This window comes from Mobula hypostoma, chromosome 3, assembly GCF_963921235.1.
Source record: "Mobula hypostoma chromosome 3, sMobHyp1.1, whole genome shotgun sequence".
NCBI classification, from domain to species: Eukaryota; Metazoa; Chordata; class Chondrichthyes; order Myliobatiformes; family Myliobatidae; genus Mobula; species Mobula hypostoma.
The window spans coordinates 96,149,397-96,169,413 of record NC_086099.1 but is presented as its reverse complement, the minus strand read 5'-3'; the positions used below and the strand labels follow the sequence as shown (position 1 = coordinate 96,169,413).

The window sequence follows — 20,017 nt, the reverse complement described above, 5'->3', positions numbered from 1 at the left end:
TGTAACCAGATAACACAACCACGACACACTCCTGAACTGATCAAAACCCTTCATCCTATTACTTTTCCCTGTCACCATCCAGAGATTCAAACTGTCATTCCAAATGAAGCAGTGAGATACACACACACACCTTCCAGTCTAGTATATTCACCAAATCCGACAAATTCAGGTAATTCATCTGGGTTTGTATCAGAGCTGGCCTTTTCCTATTGATAGTCATCTGTTATTTTAGCTCAGTTTTTCTCTTTCCATTCACATAATCCAACCTGCCGGGGGAATCCTAACAGCCCTGACCCTTACAAAAAGAAGTTGCATCCTCACTTTAACTACACCAACAACTTTTTTTTTCTTTTTCAAAAAAATTTTCTCCATCCCCAACTTGCCCCTGTTGATCACATGACCTCTACAATTTGCACACTGGCAACCCTATACCAAATGCTGACCTGAACTTGCTTGTATTAAAGATGCAGGTACTTCATCTCACCTCATTTAGATACATCACAGGAAAGATCAGTGACTGGATATTTTCAGTCTGACTGTGGAAATAAAACAAATAGATTAGTCATGAATTTGCAGACATTACTCTTCAGCCGCTATGCCAAGTTTCTCAAATCCTTCTTTGCCTACTTTCCCACCACCTTCTGATGAAATTCAGCAAGGACCGTGCTGCAACCACCAAGTACTATGTATAGAGGTGCCAGCGGTACAAGTTTAGCTGAACATAATTTGCTTGTAATTTACTTCAAATGCAAAGTTCAGATTTACATCGCAACAAATAGGTAGTGAAACTAGTGTAAAAATTGGCACTTAAATGCTGGCAATACCAGCAAAATTCAAGGTCCGAAGAACTCTGGATTTTCTACTTAAAAACCAGCAGGTACACTTGGAATTGTTGATTTTTGAACTACATAATTACGCAGAGGTTCACAACGTGTAAACCAAGGCTGAAGCCTTGAACTTACACATAGCTGACGGATTCTAATCCAAAAGTAGTTGCTCAGAACTTGGCAGAGGTCAGCAAGAGAGCACAAACTTCCACAGAGTTTCTAGATCTTCACTTGGAAAGTCTAAATACTGATTTCCCAGAGGACCCATTTAATTTAATGGGATGTGGCAGACATGTGTAAAAAATGTATTAATAGGCATCCGTTAGTCTCATGAAACCATGGATTTGCACCTTGGAAGGTTTACAGGGTGCAGGCCTGGGCAAGGTTGTATGGAAGACCAGCAGTTGCCCATGCTACAAGCCTCCCCTCTTCACGCCACCGATGTTGTCCAAGGGAAGGGCACTAGGGCTGATACAGCTTGGCACCGGTGTCATCGTAGAGCAATGTATGGTTAAGTACCTTGCTCAAGGACACAACACGCTGCCTCAGCTGAGGCTCGAACTAGCGACCTTCAAATCACTAGACGAACGCCTTAACCACTTGGCCACGCGCCAACACTAAAAATGTATAACTAAATGATATTAATTTTTAATTCAACTTTTTAAAAGTATATTTTTAATTATTATTAGCATCGAATGTTTCTGAATATTGACAATCAATCACCTTAACAGCTTTAACTGTTGGTAAATTTGGAGATGCAGCTCAACACGTGGCTTTGCTGAGGACAGGCTGTCAGTCTTGATTAAAAAATGTAATTTGTTGTGAAGGGACCTGGGATAAACTGGGTTCCGAGGGTCCCTCTCCGGTAAGAACAGACTTCAAGAAAGGGCACTGGCAAATTTGGGCAGAGTATCCAGAATAATGGAAAACTATCAACACAAGAGAGACTGCAGATGCTGGAAATCCAAAGCCATATAAAACGCTGCAGGTTTCAAACTCTCTGAACCCTTTTCCCCCATGGACTAAATTGTTTTTATAACAGGAGGTTTCTTAGGAATGGAATGATGGTTATAACAGAAGGACTCGTACTGAACACTATAAACAAAGTCTGAAGGTGCTGGAGAAACTCGGGTCAGGTAGCACCTGTGGAAAAGAGTAAACAGTTGACATTTCAGGCCGAGACCCTTCTTCAGGACTGAGAAGGAAGGGGGAAGATGACAGAATAAAAAGGTGGGGGGGGGAGAATAGGTGATAGGTGAAGCTAGGTGGGAGGGAAAGGTCAAAGGCTGGAGAAGAAGGAATCTGAGAGGAGAGTGGACCATAGGAGAAAGAGGAGGGGGAGGGGGGAGGAGGACCCAAAGGGAAGTAATAGGGCCGTCTGAGTAGGGAATGGGGGAGGGAAATCATTCACCAGGAGAATCGATTATTTATACCGTCAGCTCGGAGGCTACCCAGACGGAGTACAAGGTGTTGCTCCTCCACCCCGAGGGTGGCCTCATCTTGGCACAAGAGTGAGCCATGGACCGACACATCGGAACAGAAATGGGAATCTGAATGGAAAACTGTATTGTCTATAAAATAAGGTAAAATAATCAGAAATTGATTTTTTTTCTTGAAAAGGTGTTCATAATGTCACCTAACTACCCTGATCTGAAGTTTGTAGATAGATGGGTTGGTATTGAGCAGGGAACCACACAGCAGCTTTGAGGTCAGACTCCCAATGGCCTGAAATCTGTGCCAACAACAGCAAAGCAGCTGACATTCACATCATTACTCTGACACCGACAGCCAGGATACGCACTCCCAGAAGTTTTGAGACTAACGAGGGAGTGTGAATTTAAGACTAATTGCATCCTAATGAGGAAATTAACAAGTGACAAATCTTAGAATAGTTAAACAAGACCTTAGTCAGACTCCAAATGGAGTAGTGTGCTACTGTGCTCAGTTCTGGTCACCTCATTACAGGAAGGATGTGGTTACTATAGAGAGTGCAGAGGAGATTTACAAGGATGTTGCCTGGATTGGGGAGCATGCCTTATGAGAAAAGGTTGAGTGAGCTTGGCCTTTTTTCCTTGGAGCGACAGAAGATGAGAGGTGACCTGATAGAGGTGTACAAGATAATGAGAGGCATTGATCGTGTGGATAGTCAGAGGCTTCACCACCCCCCCAACCGATCCAAGGGCTGAAATGGCTAACAAGAGGGGGCATAGTTTTAAGGTGCTTGGAAGTAGGTACAAGGGGGATGTCAGAGGTAATTTTCTCACACACACAGTGGTGGGTTTAAAAAAAAAACTGTAGACTCTCTTTGCTGTTTGTCCACCTCAGATTCTTCATCACAATTCCTGAACTTTCCTACTTGCCAACCAAGACAATATACACATAATAAATATTTAATATACATTTCCAAGTAGCTAGCATGTAATGAACTTTCCATTTGCTATTACAGTGACTCCATCGGTAATAATACCTCCATACTCACTATTGGTGACGAATCGGAGCAATGAGTGCAAGGAGTGGAGCAGAATGTAGACAGTTCTAGAAAGCCATAGAAGTGGTTTAATTGACCTACAAATCTTTTAAAAATTGTTATATTTTGGATCAGAGATGGTGCAAGTGGGAAGGAAGAGGGGGAGGGTTGATGCTTGAGCGATGGGAGGGGTTCTGGTATTTCTATCACTCATTCTATGGGGTTTCTTGTTTTGTGGATGTCCGAGTAAGAATTTCAGGTTGCATACTATTATACGTTCTCTAATATTAAATTGAACTATTTATACCATTTTAGATACTCCAAAGCTAAAGAACTTACAGAAATTCTTTCAGTTTAATTGTATATAAGTTGTGAGCAAACGAAACCAGCCAGACCAAAACTAAGATTTCATTAACGATCCACACTGAGTGTTTGATATACAGCCATTAAATCAACTATTAACTCTGATCCTAAGTGCACTATGTATTATGAAATATGGGGCAGGCAAATTCTCTTGGAGATTTAGAGTGTCTTGGCATTACAACAGTGCTTTCACTTTAATGGGAAAAGTGCCTGTATTTGTTAAATTAACTTGGAGTGTTGTGTTCAGTTCTGGTCGCTTCATTACAGAAAGGATGTGGAAGCCTTAGAGAAGGCACAAAGAAGATTTACCAGGATGCTGCCTGGATTAAAGAGGATGTCTTATGTCTTAGGTTGAGCGAGATAGGGCTTTTTCTCTTTGGAGCAGAGGATGAACAATGATGATAGAAGTGTACAAGATGATAAGAGTAGATAGCGAGAGGAAATTTTTCCATTTCTTGTGGGCAATCACAGTAAATGCAAGAAAAACAATAGAGCCAATGAAAGACCACCCCAGCAGGACGGACAACAACCAATGTGAAAAATAAACTCCACAAATTCAAAAAGAGAAAACAAAATAATAAACAATAAATAAATAAATATCAAGAACATGAGATGAAGAGGTCCTTGAAATGATTCCATAGATTATGGAAACAGTTCAGTGATTGGGGGTGGGGGGAGGGGGAAAGAGTGAAGTTAAGTGAAATTATCCCCTCTGGTTCAAGAGTACATTGTAAAAGGATTTTTGTAAAAGATTGTAAAAAAAAAGCAAGGTTGTAGAAGCATTTGAAGGTTCGTCTGAAGAATTGGTCTGTATAGATGTACCTATTACAAGGGACCTTTTAATTAATGCTGCCAACTATTCTGAACTTTATAACACACTTGACTCCTATCAACTCATGGCCAATGAAATGATCTGAGGAACTGGTCACAGGTCATTTCTTACATAATTACATCCTTTAGATAAACAGTCCTCCAAATTTCTCCAGCAGCTTTGACTCTGCTCATAGAACAGTACCACACAGGAAAAGGTCCTTCAGCCCATTGTGGCGAATCAACTAAAAAGTAAAGAAAAAAAATCTAATCCCTCCTACCTACGCAATGTCCATATCCCTCTCCCTTCCTCTCATACACTCACCTTTAACATCCATCCTCTGCCCTATCCACTGCAAATGGCAGAGCCCTCAATTCAACGGACTCTTTCCTCATTTTCTATACTGAGTGCAAGCAAAAAACACTTAGACAATACATGTTCCTCACCCTCCAACTATCTGTTAGATGTGACAGTTCACCACCCTGACCTCAGTAATAGCTTGTGGGTCAAGTTTCACTCTGGCAACAGAACCAAACAAAAATCTAAATTAGCATTCCAATGCAATACTGAGAGAGTTTTGCACAAGTGCTACCTTTCAAAAAGAAAAGGAAGATGGTGGCCCAAGAGCAAAGGTAATACATTAGTAACAAGGCTGGCTGTTATGATCTGCTGAAGATTTCAGTCCATAACAAAAATTGTCTTAAAATAAGCTTCTACTTCTCCAAAGCTTTGGTGAACATATTGAAGGAAAAACAAACTTCACAACCCAGAACACATTTGAACTGGACAGAGACTATCCCTCAAGTTAACTTCAATTACAAGTTTATTGAAACACAATAAGTGATACTTCAAATTTAAGAATCAAAGCTTTCAAAAGCACTGAACTTTAGTGCACAAATTGTTTCTTCAAGAACAGAATTCACAGAAGCAGAAATATTTTTGACTGCAATCCCACCCCCCCCCCCAACACCCATTGAACCAGCATGCTGGATAACATTTCAAAATTTACTTACTGAAATCCTGTTACTTGTTCAATGTAAACATTGATCTGAACTCGTTTTGCTGCCCTTACGAGGAGTCCTGTAAGCTACACAATAAAAGTAGTAATAAATGGCATGTAGATCACATCTATGCAGAAATGAAGTTTTAGTTCAAATTATATTAACAATCTCTTTACTATCCATACCCAGCTTTGTGCAAATGGAGGTTCATGTCTACGCCATTTTGCTTTTCTGTCTTCCATACTGACAACACTGGTTAATTCCTCCATCTCCCTCCCCCCACCAACAATTTTATTTTACTGTTTAACAAACCATTTGGCTCCCAACATTTACTTTTAATCCCTTACATTTTGATTCACAGATAAGACAGCTCCCTGGGCACACAACCCATTAGGAAGTGCCAATATCAGCCACAACAGAATTAAGTTCAGAATGACTAGAATGATCAGAGTTAGAATTTTTAAAAGTTAGTGGACACTTTTCAAACTTTGATCTGAAGATTCAGGATATGCATAAATCCTTTAAGTGGTTTAATAGATTTGTTTATTAAACAGTTAGCTTTTGATATATTCATGTTACAAACTTGGCAAGAAGACCTGGGCAAAAAGAAAAACCCATGAAACCCTTCAAAGTAATATACCCATTATCTGGTCCAATATCCTATACCCAACGTATCTAAACACTGCCATTCCAACTATTTGGTGCAAACAGCATTTAAACTATGCATTTGTATACCGTGTATTGTATGGTACAAACACCAAGGGAGCTCCCCGGCAAACAGGACAACTCTAGAACAATTCCAGCAGGGCTGGCCTTCATTCTATACTCTATTATATTTTCTAATCCATTCCAGTGTTTCCTGAAGTTAAAAAAATATTAGATGCAAGCTAAAAATGGAGAAGCAACCAACTCTGGTGTTGCAAAGCTTCTTACAGCAGATTGCTGGAGGAAGTAGTCAGTCTCCTGCTTTAAAAATCATTTTATATTGTTAGCAAAATGCCAGAGTAAAAATACCACTCCCATGCAAATTAACTCATTTACAAAGCACAATGTTGGCATGCTTAGTCATTTGCTCATACACACACATCTTTCCGTGAAAAGACCATTTTATTTTTTTCTCATAAGCTGTGTGAGATATTTCAAAACTCATTACAGGTAATCATCTATTTCCTGCAACATCAATACTTATTGAAACACCTATGTGTTTATCCAAACAAACCACAAAATCTTAAGATATGTTTTTTTTTAAAAAAAGGGGATACAGCAATGCTAGATGGTGGGACTAAAATGGGAAGGGAAAAAATCCTCAAAATTATGAAAGAAGCAATTGTTCAACTTCAATCACGTTTCTCACGATAAATGAAATCAGACTGGGAACTGGAAATAATGCAGGAATTTCGCAATTAATGAGAGAGGAGAAACATCTTCATTTACAAAAGAAAGTTTAGAAGTAAAAGCTCCAAAATCCATAGGAAATTATCATTTTAAGTTCTACTGTGTAGACTCCCCAAATCTAAGAGTGTGAGGAGACCAGCTGAACTCCAAAATATCAAGCGTTACAGCACTACACCCACTGCAGCTGCAGGGCACAATTCAAGCCACAGAGCAACAAGGTAATCGGACGGGGGAGAAAAAGCATTCAGTCTTAAACACAAGTTTCTTGGAAGAATGACAACAGATCAGAAGCATTTTAGGAAAATAAATTGTACATTCATGGTGAGAGAATAGTATTCAAGCCACAGGAGCACAAAGAACAAGATGGTGTTACACTTCACCAATTCAGGCCTCCTTTTTGACACCAAAATTAGATCTGCACATGGTTTTCAAACCAGTGTTTTTAATTAAAAATTAAATAATATTGTGAAAACTTAAGGCACAAATATTTGCTTTATAATAAACCAGCTGATCTTAACAAAAAGCAGCAAATTCTCAGATGAGAATTGAAATTTGACACGAATTAGAAACCCAGTGCAGGGGCCGGGTCTAATTAGCCCACTAACAAACAGAATGACAATAGAGACATTAATGTTTACAAAGAGCAATTCTGGAGTTTAGTATGGCTCTCGAGTTGAGAGCTCGGTTGGGTTCAAGTGACTAGGCTGGGATATACTTGAAGTCATAGTATATGCACAATGTGTTGAAAGCACATCTGGGAGAAATAGTATTTGAGAGGCAGGGAAATGGGGCGCAATGGTGGTAGTTTGTGAAGACACAGTTCAATTTTCTTTCCTTCACTCGCATCAACTTTCAAGAGGTCTATAACCTTGTTGTGATCTGGTGGCTTGTGTACCTCAATGACCTGAAGAACTGTGTTGGCCGGAGTCAGGGCTTTATGCTTTGGCTCTTGGTAGGGTCACCCACGCCACACAGGTCAAAGAGTAGAGAATGCACAAAGAGTGAGGCACTGGTCCTCTGGGTTTGGGGGTTCATCTCAGGGCTAACAACCCTGTCTGGTAAAACAAAATTGTTATGGAAACAGTCGTGGAGAATCCTTTACATCTGAGTTCAACGATATTCCCCTGAATCTCTACTCAGGGCTCGCACGACTGACAGTAGTGAAAACCAAGAGGAAGCTATGACATTAAGAAAACCCTGAACACCACCAGAGATGGAGGACCTTCATTGCTGCCCTAAACGCCAGCAGCGTAATAGTAACCATATCAGCCTATCTTTCCCCTTCTATATCCTGCTGTTCCATTAGTCAAGGGAAATGAGGACAATTCTGAAAACTATAGATCAGCCAGTCTCATGTTATTGGTAGGGAAGTTATTGTTGAGGGACTTGGGGATAGGATTTGTCAGCATTTGGAAAACTTAAGGCCCAATAAGGACAGTCAGCACGACTTTGTGTGGGGCAAGTCATGTCTTGTTAACTTGATTTGAGCTTTGGAAGAGTTAAGGAATGTGATTGATTGATGAAAGAGCTGTAGACGTTGTCCACGTGGATCTTAGTAAGGCATTCAGCATGGCCCCTCGTGGGAGACTCAACCAGAAGATCAAGATGTACGGAATCCACAGTGAATGAGACGTTTGGATGCAGAATTGGTTTGTCCATAGAAGACAGTGGGTAGTGATCGAAGGGACAGCTGGACAAGTGCCTTTGACTGTGATTAGTGGTGTTCTGGAGGGATTTGTACTAGAACCTCCGCTATTTGCAAATATGTAAATGACCTGGATGGGTGGGGAAGTTTGTAGACCATACAAACGTTGGCGGAGCCCTGGATTGCGTGAAAGACTGCCGAAGGATGCAGCGGGATATAGATTAGTTACAGATCTCAACGAAAAGCAGCAAAGTCTCAGAAGGGAATTGAAACTAGCCTCCTGGGATTTATGTCACTGACCAGAATATCACATCTGCCCTACTAAACAATGGAGATTCCCTCCTTTGCCCATACAGATTCCACCTCCTCCACATCAGTGAGAAATGGCAGTGTCCACCTGCAGGGAGGAACAAGTTGACAGCTTTCTCTGAGCAGAGACTTACAGACCGAATCGAGGCGGCAAAGTCCAGTGTTTTCGAGCAGCAGAACCTGACTTTCAGATGGAGAGTTCAGCACCGGGCCAGATTGAAGGGGTCAAGGTGTTGGGGCCCAAGCCGAGGTGGGAGATGGTTCAGGTTGAAGGGGTCGAGGTGTTGGGGACCGAGCCGAGGTGGGAGATGGTTCAGGTTGAAGGGGTCGAGGTGTTGGGGACCGAGCCGAGGTGGGAGATGGTTCAGGTTGAAGGGGTCAAGGTGTTAGGGACCGAGCCGAGGTGGGAGATGGTTCAGGTTGAAGGGGTCGAGGTGTTGGGGACCAAGCCGAGGTGGGAGATGGTTCAGGTTGAAGGGGTCAAGGTGTTAGGGACCGAGCCGAGGTGGGAGATGGTTCAGGTTGAAGGGGTCGAGGTGCTGGGGACCGAACTGACGTGGGGGATGGTTCAGATCACAGTTCCACGACATTTACTCAGCTCGGCTCTGAACTATGGAACTCTTGCAGACTTCAGTTCAGAAACACTATTTGCTTCCTGTTACTGTTTGCACATCGGCTGTTTGACAGTTTTTTTTAAACAGGCTATTTTAATTTTTAACAGGTATGATGTGGTACATCTTTATTGGGTGTCTGTTTTGTGGCTGCCTGTAAGGAGATGAATCTCAGGATTGTATAATGTATACATGCTTTGATAATAAATGTACTTTGAACGAGACAGCATTGGTTTAAGGCGAGAATAAAAGTATCTAACAGGAACTTAAGGGGCAGCTTTTTTTCCCCTAAAAATTAAAACCCAAAGGGTGGTATATACATGAAATGAGCTGCCTGAGGAAGTGGTTGAAGCAGATACAATATTAGATTATGAGAACACTCAGTCCTCTTTTATTGTCATTTAGAAATGCATACATGCATTAAGAAATGATACAATGTTTCTCCAGAGTGAGATCACAGAAAACAAGACAGACCAAAGACTAACACTGACAGAACCACATAATTATAACATATAGTTACAGCGGTGCAAAGCAATATCATAATTTGATAAAGAACAGACCGTAGGCACAGTAAAAAAAGTTCTCGAAGTCCTGAGTCGATCGACAATATATAGACACTTTAAAAAAGACAATTGGACGGGTACATAGATAGAGATTTAGAAGGATATGGGCTAAGCAAGGCCAAATGATATTAGCTTGGATAGTCATCCTGGTTGGCATGGGTCAAAGCCTGCTTCAGCACTATATGATTAACTTCCAAGTCTTCAATCATTAGACAGTTTAAAACAAAAGTTTAGCTATGTAAGACACTGAAAAACACTCTAACCAAATAGTGTCCAAGTATGGTAGTCTTAAATGAATATTAAAATTGCAGCCATCTGGAATGTTCAAAATCTATTGACTGCAGTTCCAGTTGTAAGCAGGTGGTGGCGTGAGATAGCGATCATAAAATGCAGACTAAGTAAAATCGCAAGAACCATTATCCTTCATCAAAAAAATTGCAAACATGTTGAAGTTGCACAAATGCAAAACAATTAGCTTAACTACTTATTTGTAGTTATAGATTATAGTTTAAAATACTATTTACAGACCTCAATTTCTGAAAAAACGTGGAATAAGATTTTTTAAATTGGTTAATACTTCATCGCCATGTGCTCGTCATTCCCTCCTATAATTTAAAGTGGTTCATAGGGCTTATATGACCAAGGATAAATTATCTTGTTTTTAAAGGGACATATCTCCCTACTGTGATAGGTATAACAAAGGAGAAGCTTCACTTATTCATATGTTTTGGACGAGTCCAAGTTTTGGAAAATATTGGAAGGAAGATTCCAAACTTCTGTACTCTTTAAAGTAAATTTGAAGCCTAATCCTTTGACTGCCCTGTTTGGTATTGTTGGAAGGAAAGATACCATCTTGAAGACATCTGATCTGTACATTCTGGCTTTTATCTCTCTTATGGCTAGGAGGGTGCTTTTGTTTAAATGGAAGGATGCTGTTCTGCCTGATCGTGCTCAGTGGTTACCGGATGTTATGGCATGCCTACATTTAGAAAAGATTCATTGTTCAATTTCTGAATCTAACCAGGACTTTCAAAATTTGTGGGGGCCCTTTTTTAAGTTATTTTCATTATCTTTGACTTCTTGTTAAAGTACAGAAGTTGGTTAATAGTATATTTTATTATCTGGTAAGTTCCACCCCCCCCCCGCCCCCAAACAGCTCCGACTTTGGTAGTGGGTATAGATCTTTTTAAAAAAAATAAAATATACGAATTAATCTAATCCATATGAATATAGAGTAAGGAGTTCATTAATGTGGTTCAATATACTGTATCTGGTATTATTATACTTTTTTCTTTTGTTTTATAATATGTATTCCCTTGAACTCTATTCTTCTATATAGAAATCAATAAAAAATATTGAAAAAAGAAAATACTGTTTATTAACGACACTATTTGCATGGTACAATATTATTGGTCTAGCTATCCCACATACTATGCATACTGAGGCAAGCCTTATTCCTGTCTTTAAATAAAAACTTTACTTACAGGATTTATGTCCAGGTAAGTTTCATGGTCAGCTTTATTTGGATGCATTCCTTCAATATCATCAATATATTTTTGATCTGCCTGGTAGAAGTGTGGAGAAGAAATAATAATTGGAGCACCTGTTGCAAAAGAAAATAATGTTTAAGAGTCCTGATAGGAACTGTACAATATTATGTGACTTATTTCATGCATGTCAATGAAGAGTACGCGTTTTAGGTTGTATACTATATACATACTCCAATATTAAGGTGATCCTTAACAAAGGTGGAATGAAACAAGCTGTTGAGAAATCAGAACTTGTTTATATGGAATGGAAACAACAAATATTAGAAACTCTCAGACAACTGCAACAGCCAGGCCACAAACAGCAGTTCAGGATGACTTGCTTCCACTCTAGTTCTGTTGAAGTCCAAGGTGGTTCACAAGGCCAATGTGGGACTTGTGGATTCTGCTACAAGCGACACAGGTGGACAGCTTACAGCACACTCATCTGGCCACTGCACCAACTCTTCTGTGTTCCTAAAGAAAACCAAATGTTCCTTCCTAGTTTGAGCTTAATAGGCAAAGAATTCCCAGAAATTTCACTTCTTCAAAGCTTCAAGAACACCCTCACATTGACAGCATGCAACTCTAGTCCATGCGCTCACTCCTTGTGATTTAACCTTTGGGTCCAGTACTAGGGAATTTACACTGCGCTTCCTCCAATGTTGGCAGCTCCCAACCGAGATGTGGCTTGCAGAACAATCCCCTGTATCCTGTCTGGGTAAACCAGAGGTTTGTCCCACTCAGTGGGACTTTTACCCATCTTACTCTTTACCTCTGTATGAAGGTGCCATTCCAGCAGCCTGTTGGATTATTTTCAGTACCTGGTCATGGTGTTATTAATCTACCTATATAGATCTCCCAGCTTCCTTGCAGGACCTCCAATACTTCCACCTTTTCACAATTTAGAAAGTGCTGTTAAATCTATTTTGGGCTTCAAGCAGTGATCTTGCATGTCTACATTAAAACCCATTTGCCACAACTTCTCAATTGGCTCATCCCATAACCTTTATGAATAGTTCCATCTGCACTACTTAAAACATTCCCTTTGAGTCATGAAAAATTGGAGATATGCGTGCCATCAGATCTGCCAAGCTATAAATATGACAAATAATTGTGACCAGAGATTTATTTTTGGATTCCACTTGTTACATCCTGGATGGTTGAGTATATTCTCCCCACATTCTCCCAAAAGCACCAAAGTCACCAAATACAAACTTCAATATCCACATGCCCAGTGAGAATTCCGGCACTTCTTCTAATTTCTGATTCTTCCACAGTCAGCATATCCTTCAGCACTATAAATGACGCTTCTCAGCATCTCCCTTCATCTTCTGATTTCTCTAGTCGTTTGTCCTGATGGTGAAAGCTGATATCTCTTTATTTTTAGCACCAAAGCAGCAGGCAGGTCCATGTGCGAACATCAGCTGTTTAAATGCCTGCATTTCGCTTCCCATTTGATTTATTAATCCCCTTTAACGTTGTCCATCTGCGACATCCTCGAGATGCAGGAGAGGATCCCCATCCAAAGTGCCACTGCAGGTTCTCCCAGTAACTGGTGTCTGCCCTTACTGAACCCTTCTTTCAGAATCCTAGCATCTGCTGCATTGTTCAGGATACACGGTATAACTGCAAAGAATATTAAAAGTCCTGCTGGAAATTCAGAAAAACTGGAACACAAGTTAAAGACGTGCATCTAAAAAATACATTGCATAACACAGCACTTCCATCATTTATTCCCAGAGTAGATGGAGGTGCAGATTAAATCCTCATCTACCACACAAGACCTCCAACTATGTGGAAGCTCTTCAATACTCAGGGAGTAGCAGCTTGGATTTATTTTACAAGTTAATTCTGGAGTACATTACAACTTCATAATCAACCGATTAAAAAAAAAACTGAAGTCCTACAAAACCAAAAAAGTCTTAAGCAACACACAAGGTCTAACAACTTAGTGAAGGTCTAGAATTCCTCCTGCACCACTGAACTGAATGTCAAGTAAGCCACTTACCTTGCCTGCATACGCTCACATTCAGTACACCGGCTCCCAGGCAGTTGCCAGCAGGAACACAGAAACCAGCATTTGCAGAACTGTTGTCAAAAACTTCGCTTGGGACCACAAATCGAAAGGCTGGTATCCCTTTAACACTGAGCTCCTGCTCAAAAATGCCATAGAGAGATCTGACCAAAATGAAGATGGTTACAAATCAGATACTGGCACAGATACTACAGTTAGTGGCAAAAGGGTAGCAGTCATTGCTGACCTCAGACCCTGAGAAAGCTTCAACTAGCTTCCATAGTTCTCAACCATTCATTCTCAGAAGTCTGCAGTAGACTGAAACGTTATTGAAACTGCAACTCTACTTTTTAATCTTTTTCTCTTCCCTGTGCAGTCCACTTATTTTTGTCTGCCCACATTTTCTGAATTTTCTGCAAGTTTTGCCTTTAACCCTGCATTGGTTTGGTGATTATGAGCATCTGCCATAATGGTAAAAATTTGTTCAGGCAGGCAGGCTTCCAACTGGATGCCATAATTTTGTTCACAAATCACTTTAATTCCTGACTATAACTCAATTGTGTTTCTGTCTGCTGTTTCCATTGATTTCAACTGCAAGTTGTGCTTTGGTTAGGAGCTGTTTTTGAATGCTTTCTTTTAAGATTCCATAAACTAAATGACCTCTCTGTGTATCATTAAGCTCATTACCGAACTGACAATGCTCAGGCAATTTCTTTGATTCAGCCATGAATGTTGAAATGCATTCCACTTTTTTTGATTCTGCATATTAAACCTAAAGTGTTCAGCAATCAGTGCTTTTGGTTCTAAATGTCCCTGCATTACTTTCATGATATCAGCAAAGCTAATTTCTTCTGGTGTGGTTGGATCAGTTAAACTTCCAAGCAAATTGTATGCCTTTAACCCAATGCACTCAGTAAAATTGGCACTCGCTTCTCATTGGCCATTTCACTTGCTTCAAAATACTACTCAATTTGTTCAGTATACAACACCTAGTTATCTTTTTTGCACTCTAATACGTCAATTTTCCAATGCAGCCAGCCATTTTTCCATTTTTAAAAAAATAACTGTTTATGAACCTGTGAATTTGTCGATTATCTTGTTTTTAAAAAAACTCTATAGTCTGCCGCTTCTAAAGGAGCACACACTGCACAGTTTTTTTAAAAACTCTGATGTCTTGCTGTGTTTCAACAGGTAAATACTAGTCTCATATTTGTTTAAAACTTCCCTTAAGTGAGGAACACAGGTATGACAGAGTGGCTTGATGACGTATTGCATTCACGTACTTTGTAAGTATAACCATAATGAATTATGGAAACAAAGAATGTTTAATCAAACAGTTTTTTTGCAATATTACTATATATTAAATACACAACAGATGGCACATTAATCCCCGCCCCTCAGAGGAATATGGGCTCAATACTGGAAATTGGGACAAGCTGGATGGAAACCATGATCAACAGCAATTTGTTGGGCCAAAGGGCCTGTATCCTATGACTGTTTATGTCAGGGGTAGGCAACCTACAGCCCACGAAGCTATTTTGACTGGCCCGCGAGCGTATATTGGGATACTATGCTTATCCGGCCAGTGAGCGATTTTTCCTTATTCTGAGTGTTTCATGCGACCACACCGATAGACATGCATGACGTCTTGTTACACTAGCCCCAGGTTCCAATTTGTTCCAAACCAAACACTGGTATACACAAATGACGGGAAGGCAGACTACCTTATTAATATGTATTATATACTCTCCGTGCATGCGCAGGTTTTCAGATGGGAACATTCAAATTTGTAAACAGAAACAGCGTCACTGTGTTTTAACAAGAAATCCACACTACATATCCAGATATTTACATGTGCTACGATACTTGTTGAATAACTCGCGTTTCAAAATAAAAACCGAAGAAATAAATTCCAAAGGCAATGAATGCAAAATGCAGGAAGGTAGATACTGAGTGCCAAAATTTCCAAGACACTTGGACACTAGATTACTTCTTCACCGAGCAAGCTGGGAAACTAGTTTGTTTCATTTGCCTAGAAAATGTTGCTGTGAAGAAGGTGGCAAATATCAGGTGACATTACGAGAACTGCCATAGCGGAAATTTTTAAACAAGTTTACCGGGCAAGCAAGGAAAGATGAAGTTGAGCGAATAAAGGCTAGTTTCAGAAAACAAACGTCATTTTTTTTTGCCAAGAAAAGCAGTGAAAATGAAGGAAATACCCATGCCAGTTACGAAGCCTCAAAACATATTGCAGAAAAGATGAAGCCTTTTACAGATGGAGAGCTTGTCAAAGAATGTTTACTGGCAGTGGTGGGTATTGCTTGGTCTGAAAAGAAATCTTTATTTGCATCTATCAGCAAGAACTATCACACGGCGAGTTGAAGAAATGTCAGCAGATGTTAAAAGTTGTTTAAGGGATGCCTGCAATAAATTGCAATTTTTTTTCAATTGCGCTTGATGAGAGCACAGACTTGAGAGACACTGCTCAACTTGCAGTGTTTGTGCAAGGAGTGACCTCAATTTTTCAAATTTTTAAAGAGTTTATTCAATTAATTCCTATGAAGGACACGGTTACTGGAGCAGACATTTTTGAAGCTTTGTTGAAAATGATGTCAGAAATGAAACTTAATGTGTTGAAGTTAATTGGCATCACAACCGATGGGGCACCAGCAATGGTGGGACAGAAAAAAAAGCATCATCGCATTGCTGCAAGAACAAATGGAAAACCTTGGAATCGCACAGACACTGGTTAAAATTCATTGCATTATCCATCGAGGCATTATGTGCCAAGTCTTTGAAATTAAAGGATGTTGTGGACATTGTTGTGAACGCAGTGAATCTGATCCTATCTCAAGGATTGAATCGTCTCCAGTTTCAGCAGTGTTTGTTGGATATGGAGGCAGAATATGGGGACCTGGCTTATTTCTGCAATGTACGCTGGCTTAGCTGAGGGTCAATGCTGGAAAGAGTATTTGCATTGCATGAAGAGGTGGCAATATTCCTTGAAAGCAAAAATGAGGATGCTTCACATTTTCGTGATCCTGATTCGCTTGCAACCTTGGCATTTCATGTGGACATTACAACTCATTTAAATAACTTGAATTTATAACTTCAAGGATAAAATCAGCTGATACATGGGATGTATGGTCATATTGTGGCCTTTGAAAGAAAGCTGCAATTGTGGGAGTACCAGCTTCAAAAAGGAAATTATGCACATTTTCCTACTTTGTAAAAAAGTACAGCGCAAGATCTAGGCATTTTTATGAATATGGTCCAAGAACTGAGAAAATAGTTTTCATCTCGTTTTGCTGATTTTCGCTTGCATGCAAATGAGTTCAAGCTGTTTGTTACTCTGTTTGATGTGGAAGTGGACACTGCATCAGAAATTTTTCAAATGGAATTGATAGAGATGCAGTGTGACGACATATTGAGATCGAAATTTCATTCTGAAGATGTGTCAGTGCTTGACTTCTATAGAAAACAAATTCATCCAAGTGGGAAGTATCCTAACTTAGTGGACCATGCAAAAAAGATAGCATCATTGCTTGGCAGCACTTATCTGTGTGAGCAATTATTTTCAAAAATGAAGCACACCAAGAACCATTTGAGAACAAGATTGACTGATGCCCATCTGAATGATGTCTTGCTCTTGGCATCAACAAGTCTGACACCCAATATTGAGAAGCTTTCAAGCAACAAACAGCATCAAGTTTCACATTGATTTATCGACTGTTTGCATTAAAATTTTCTTTTTTATTATACTTAATTTACCACCATTCAATGCATCATGTTCATAAGTTTTATGTTTAAAGATTCTTTGTGCCCTAGATTCAAAAGATACCTTGATTGAAATAAATTGCAACTAAACTGAGTTCTTGGATTACTAATTGGCATCCTTGGTTATTTTTGAGCATGCGTTATTCATTAATTTGAGGCAAAACATAACTAGATGTATTTAAATGGATAATTCCCATATTTCAAGTTTTTATGGCACTTATCTGGCCCACCGTCTGCTCATTAATACGCGATCCGGCCCACAGAGGCAAAAAGGTTGCCGACTCCTGGTTTATGTACTGCAGACATTAAAATTCACAGCATAAATCTATCACTGTAAATTCACTGAGACATCTGGTGATTCAGTACATTAAACAATTATTCTTACCGGCAAAGATCTGAAGAGAAGAAAGCAAGTGTTTCATTTTTCAATATCAACGGGTGGAAGGAGGTCCCATCAGTGCCATTGATCATATTGCATGTGTCCGTCGTCCACCAATTCAAGGACCTGTTTTTAGGTGGAGTCGGGATAAGGAAGAAAGCGAAAAAAAAACAAACAAACTTTCATTACAGCTACAAAAATATTATGTTCAAAAGGAACAAAACCACGAAGACAAGAGAGAACTGAACACTACACTTAACAAGTTGTTTTTTCTATTGCACGTGTAACCTGATCCAGTCATCTGAAAAATAAATGCATCAGAAATCACTGAATAAATATCCTGAAATCCATGTTAGAATCTCTCAGAAGTGCTAATTTGTTAGTTTCATTTCTTCTTACATGCTCCATATTAAACTAGTTAATCCATTTACATGTTAAAAAGTTTCAGAAAAGCAAATTTGTTTTGAGTGAAATACCTTGATTGCAATTAAATATTAAAAAAACACTTACTGGCTGCCCCTCCATTCTAAAATTCGAGTAAAATTTTTATAGTTCATCTTTCCAGTGAGAAAGAGATAATCACCATCATCTGTTCCATTCATCTAAAAACAATGCACCAAAAAAAATCACTGCAAATACATAAATACACTGAACATCATGTTAGAACCTGTTGAAGTGTTACTTTGCTCATTTAATTTATTCCTATGTGCAAAGTATTATTAAAATACCAAAATTTTTTACATGAAGGAATGTGCAGATTCAATTTTGTGGACATTTGACTTAAAGCACTCACTTGCCATGGAAATATTAGAGCAAATCATTTTTTTATTCTTTCAAACTAAAAGCTGCTGTGGTGAGATACATTTACTGACAGTTCTTGAAATCACATCAACTTTCAAGAAGAAAACCTTACGTTACCTGCCCCCATTAACAATTGTCAACCATTTTGCTTTGTAAACCCAGTAGTATTTCAACATCCACTCAGTGATCACTTTATTAAGTACACCTGCTCATTAATGCAGGTATCTAATCAGCCAATCATGTGGCAGCAACTCAATGCATTAAGAACATGGAGAAGTGGTCAAGAGATTCAGCAGTTGCTCAGCCTAAACACCACAATGGGGAAGAAGCGTGATCTAAGTGACTTTGACCATGGAATGATTGCTGGTGCCAGACGGGTGGGTCAGAGTATTTAGAAACTGCTGATCTCCTGGGATTTTCATGCACATTCTCTAGAGTTTACAGAGAATGGTACAATAAACAAACAAAAAAAAATCCAGTCATGAAAATAGCCAGACTGGTTCAAGCTGACAGGAACTCGAATAACCACATGATACAGCAGTGGTGTTCAGAACAGCAACTCTAAAAGCACAACACATTGAATCTTGAAGTAGATGGGCTACAGCAGAAGACCACACCGGGTTCCACTCCTGTACCTAATAAAGTGGCCACTGAGTGTATGTTAAAATTCTATTTTCTTACAGGACATTGATCCCTTCATGCTAATAGAAAGAATGATTTCTCAATAACCAAGTTGTTCAGTATGTGATTTTTTTTTTTAAAAAAGTAGTGGGTATTAAGCAAACAGACAATTAACTTGAGTTTGTGGAGTTGGGACAGGTATGATTTTGCAGGTAATGGGGTTCATCGTCGTCGTTAGGTCGCATCTGGAATTTCCAGTTGGCGGACGATTTCCCTCCACGCCGCTCTGTCCAGACACTTGTCGCTAACGTCGTTGTTTTGATCCTTTATTGAGACTGACATATTGGGAAATCACGTACTTGGCAGGTTACAGCAGTGGTTTGCCTTTGCCTTCTGCCAGGTGAGTTTAAAGAGATCACCACCTCCCTTCTTGGTAGATCATCTGCTTGCAAAGCAACCATTGTCTTCCAAGGTCGTAGCTCTTCTGCCTTTCCCACCAGTCTCCTGCTGGGTCTGCCGTTGGCCATCGCTTGTAACCCCGAGCAAGGGACCCTTACCAGATGCTAGCAGCCGGGTCAGCTGGACCGGAGGCATCTCGCCGCACAATGCTCTGGGTTGCAGTGGCTGTGGCGCGGACACCGGGGATGGAGCAGCAGGGCCTGGGCTCGAAGTGGCAGCACCAGTGGCTGTTGAGCCTGGGCGCGGTGGCAAAGGGCTGCGAGCAGACGTCGCAGGCCAGCTCCCGGGGAAAAAAGGTAACGGGAAACACATTTTCATCCCTAAGATCTTGTCCAACCCTCCTTTGGAAGAGATGCGTTCTCACGGTTCCCGCTGTGTTTCTCCCCTCCGCCATCCGCCACCGTTGCTATCCCACCGCCATCTTGAGAAACTTTAATTGGGTTAG

At 40.0% G+C, this 20,017-nt stretch overlaps 1 protein-coding gene across 4 annotated transcripts in view; it reads right to left on the bottom strand.

Moving 5' to 3' along the window:
- The window catches only part of LOC134344154 (lysosome membrane protein 2-like), a 67,675-nt gene that overhangs the window by 17,930 nt on the left and 29,728 nt on the right, over nucleotides 1-20,017 (bottom strand). For all 4 annotated transcript variants that reach the window (XM_063043483.1, XM_063043482.1, XM_063043485.1 and 1 more), the window contains exons 5-10: nucleotides 18,202-18,293; nucleotides 17,698-17,817; nucleotides 13,530-13,699; nucleotides 11,477-11,595; nucleotides 5,482-5,555; nucleotides 485-536 (exon numbers count right to left, since the gene is read on the bottom strand). In XM_063043483.1, the coding sequence (XP_062899553.1) occupies nucleotides 485-536; nucleotides 5,482-5,555; nucleotides 11,477-11,595; nucleotides 13,530-13,699; nucleotides 17,698-17,817; nucleotides 18,202-18,293 (627 nt within the window). The remainder of the gene's footprint in view (nucleotides 1-484; nucleotides 537-5,481; nucleotides 5,556-11,476; nucleotides 11,596-13,529; nucleotides 13,700-17,697; nucleotides 17,818-18,201; nucleotides 18,294-20,017) is intronic.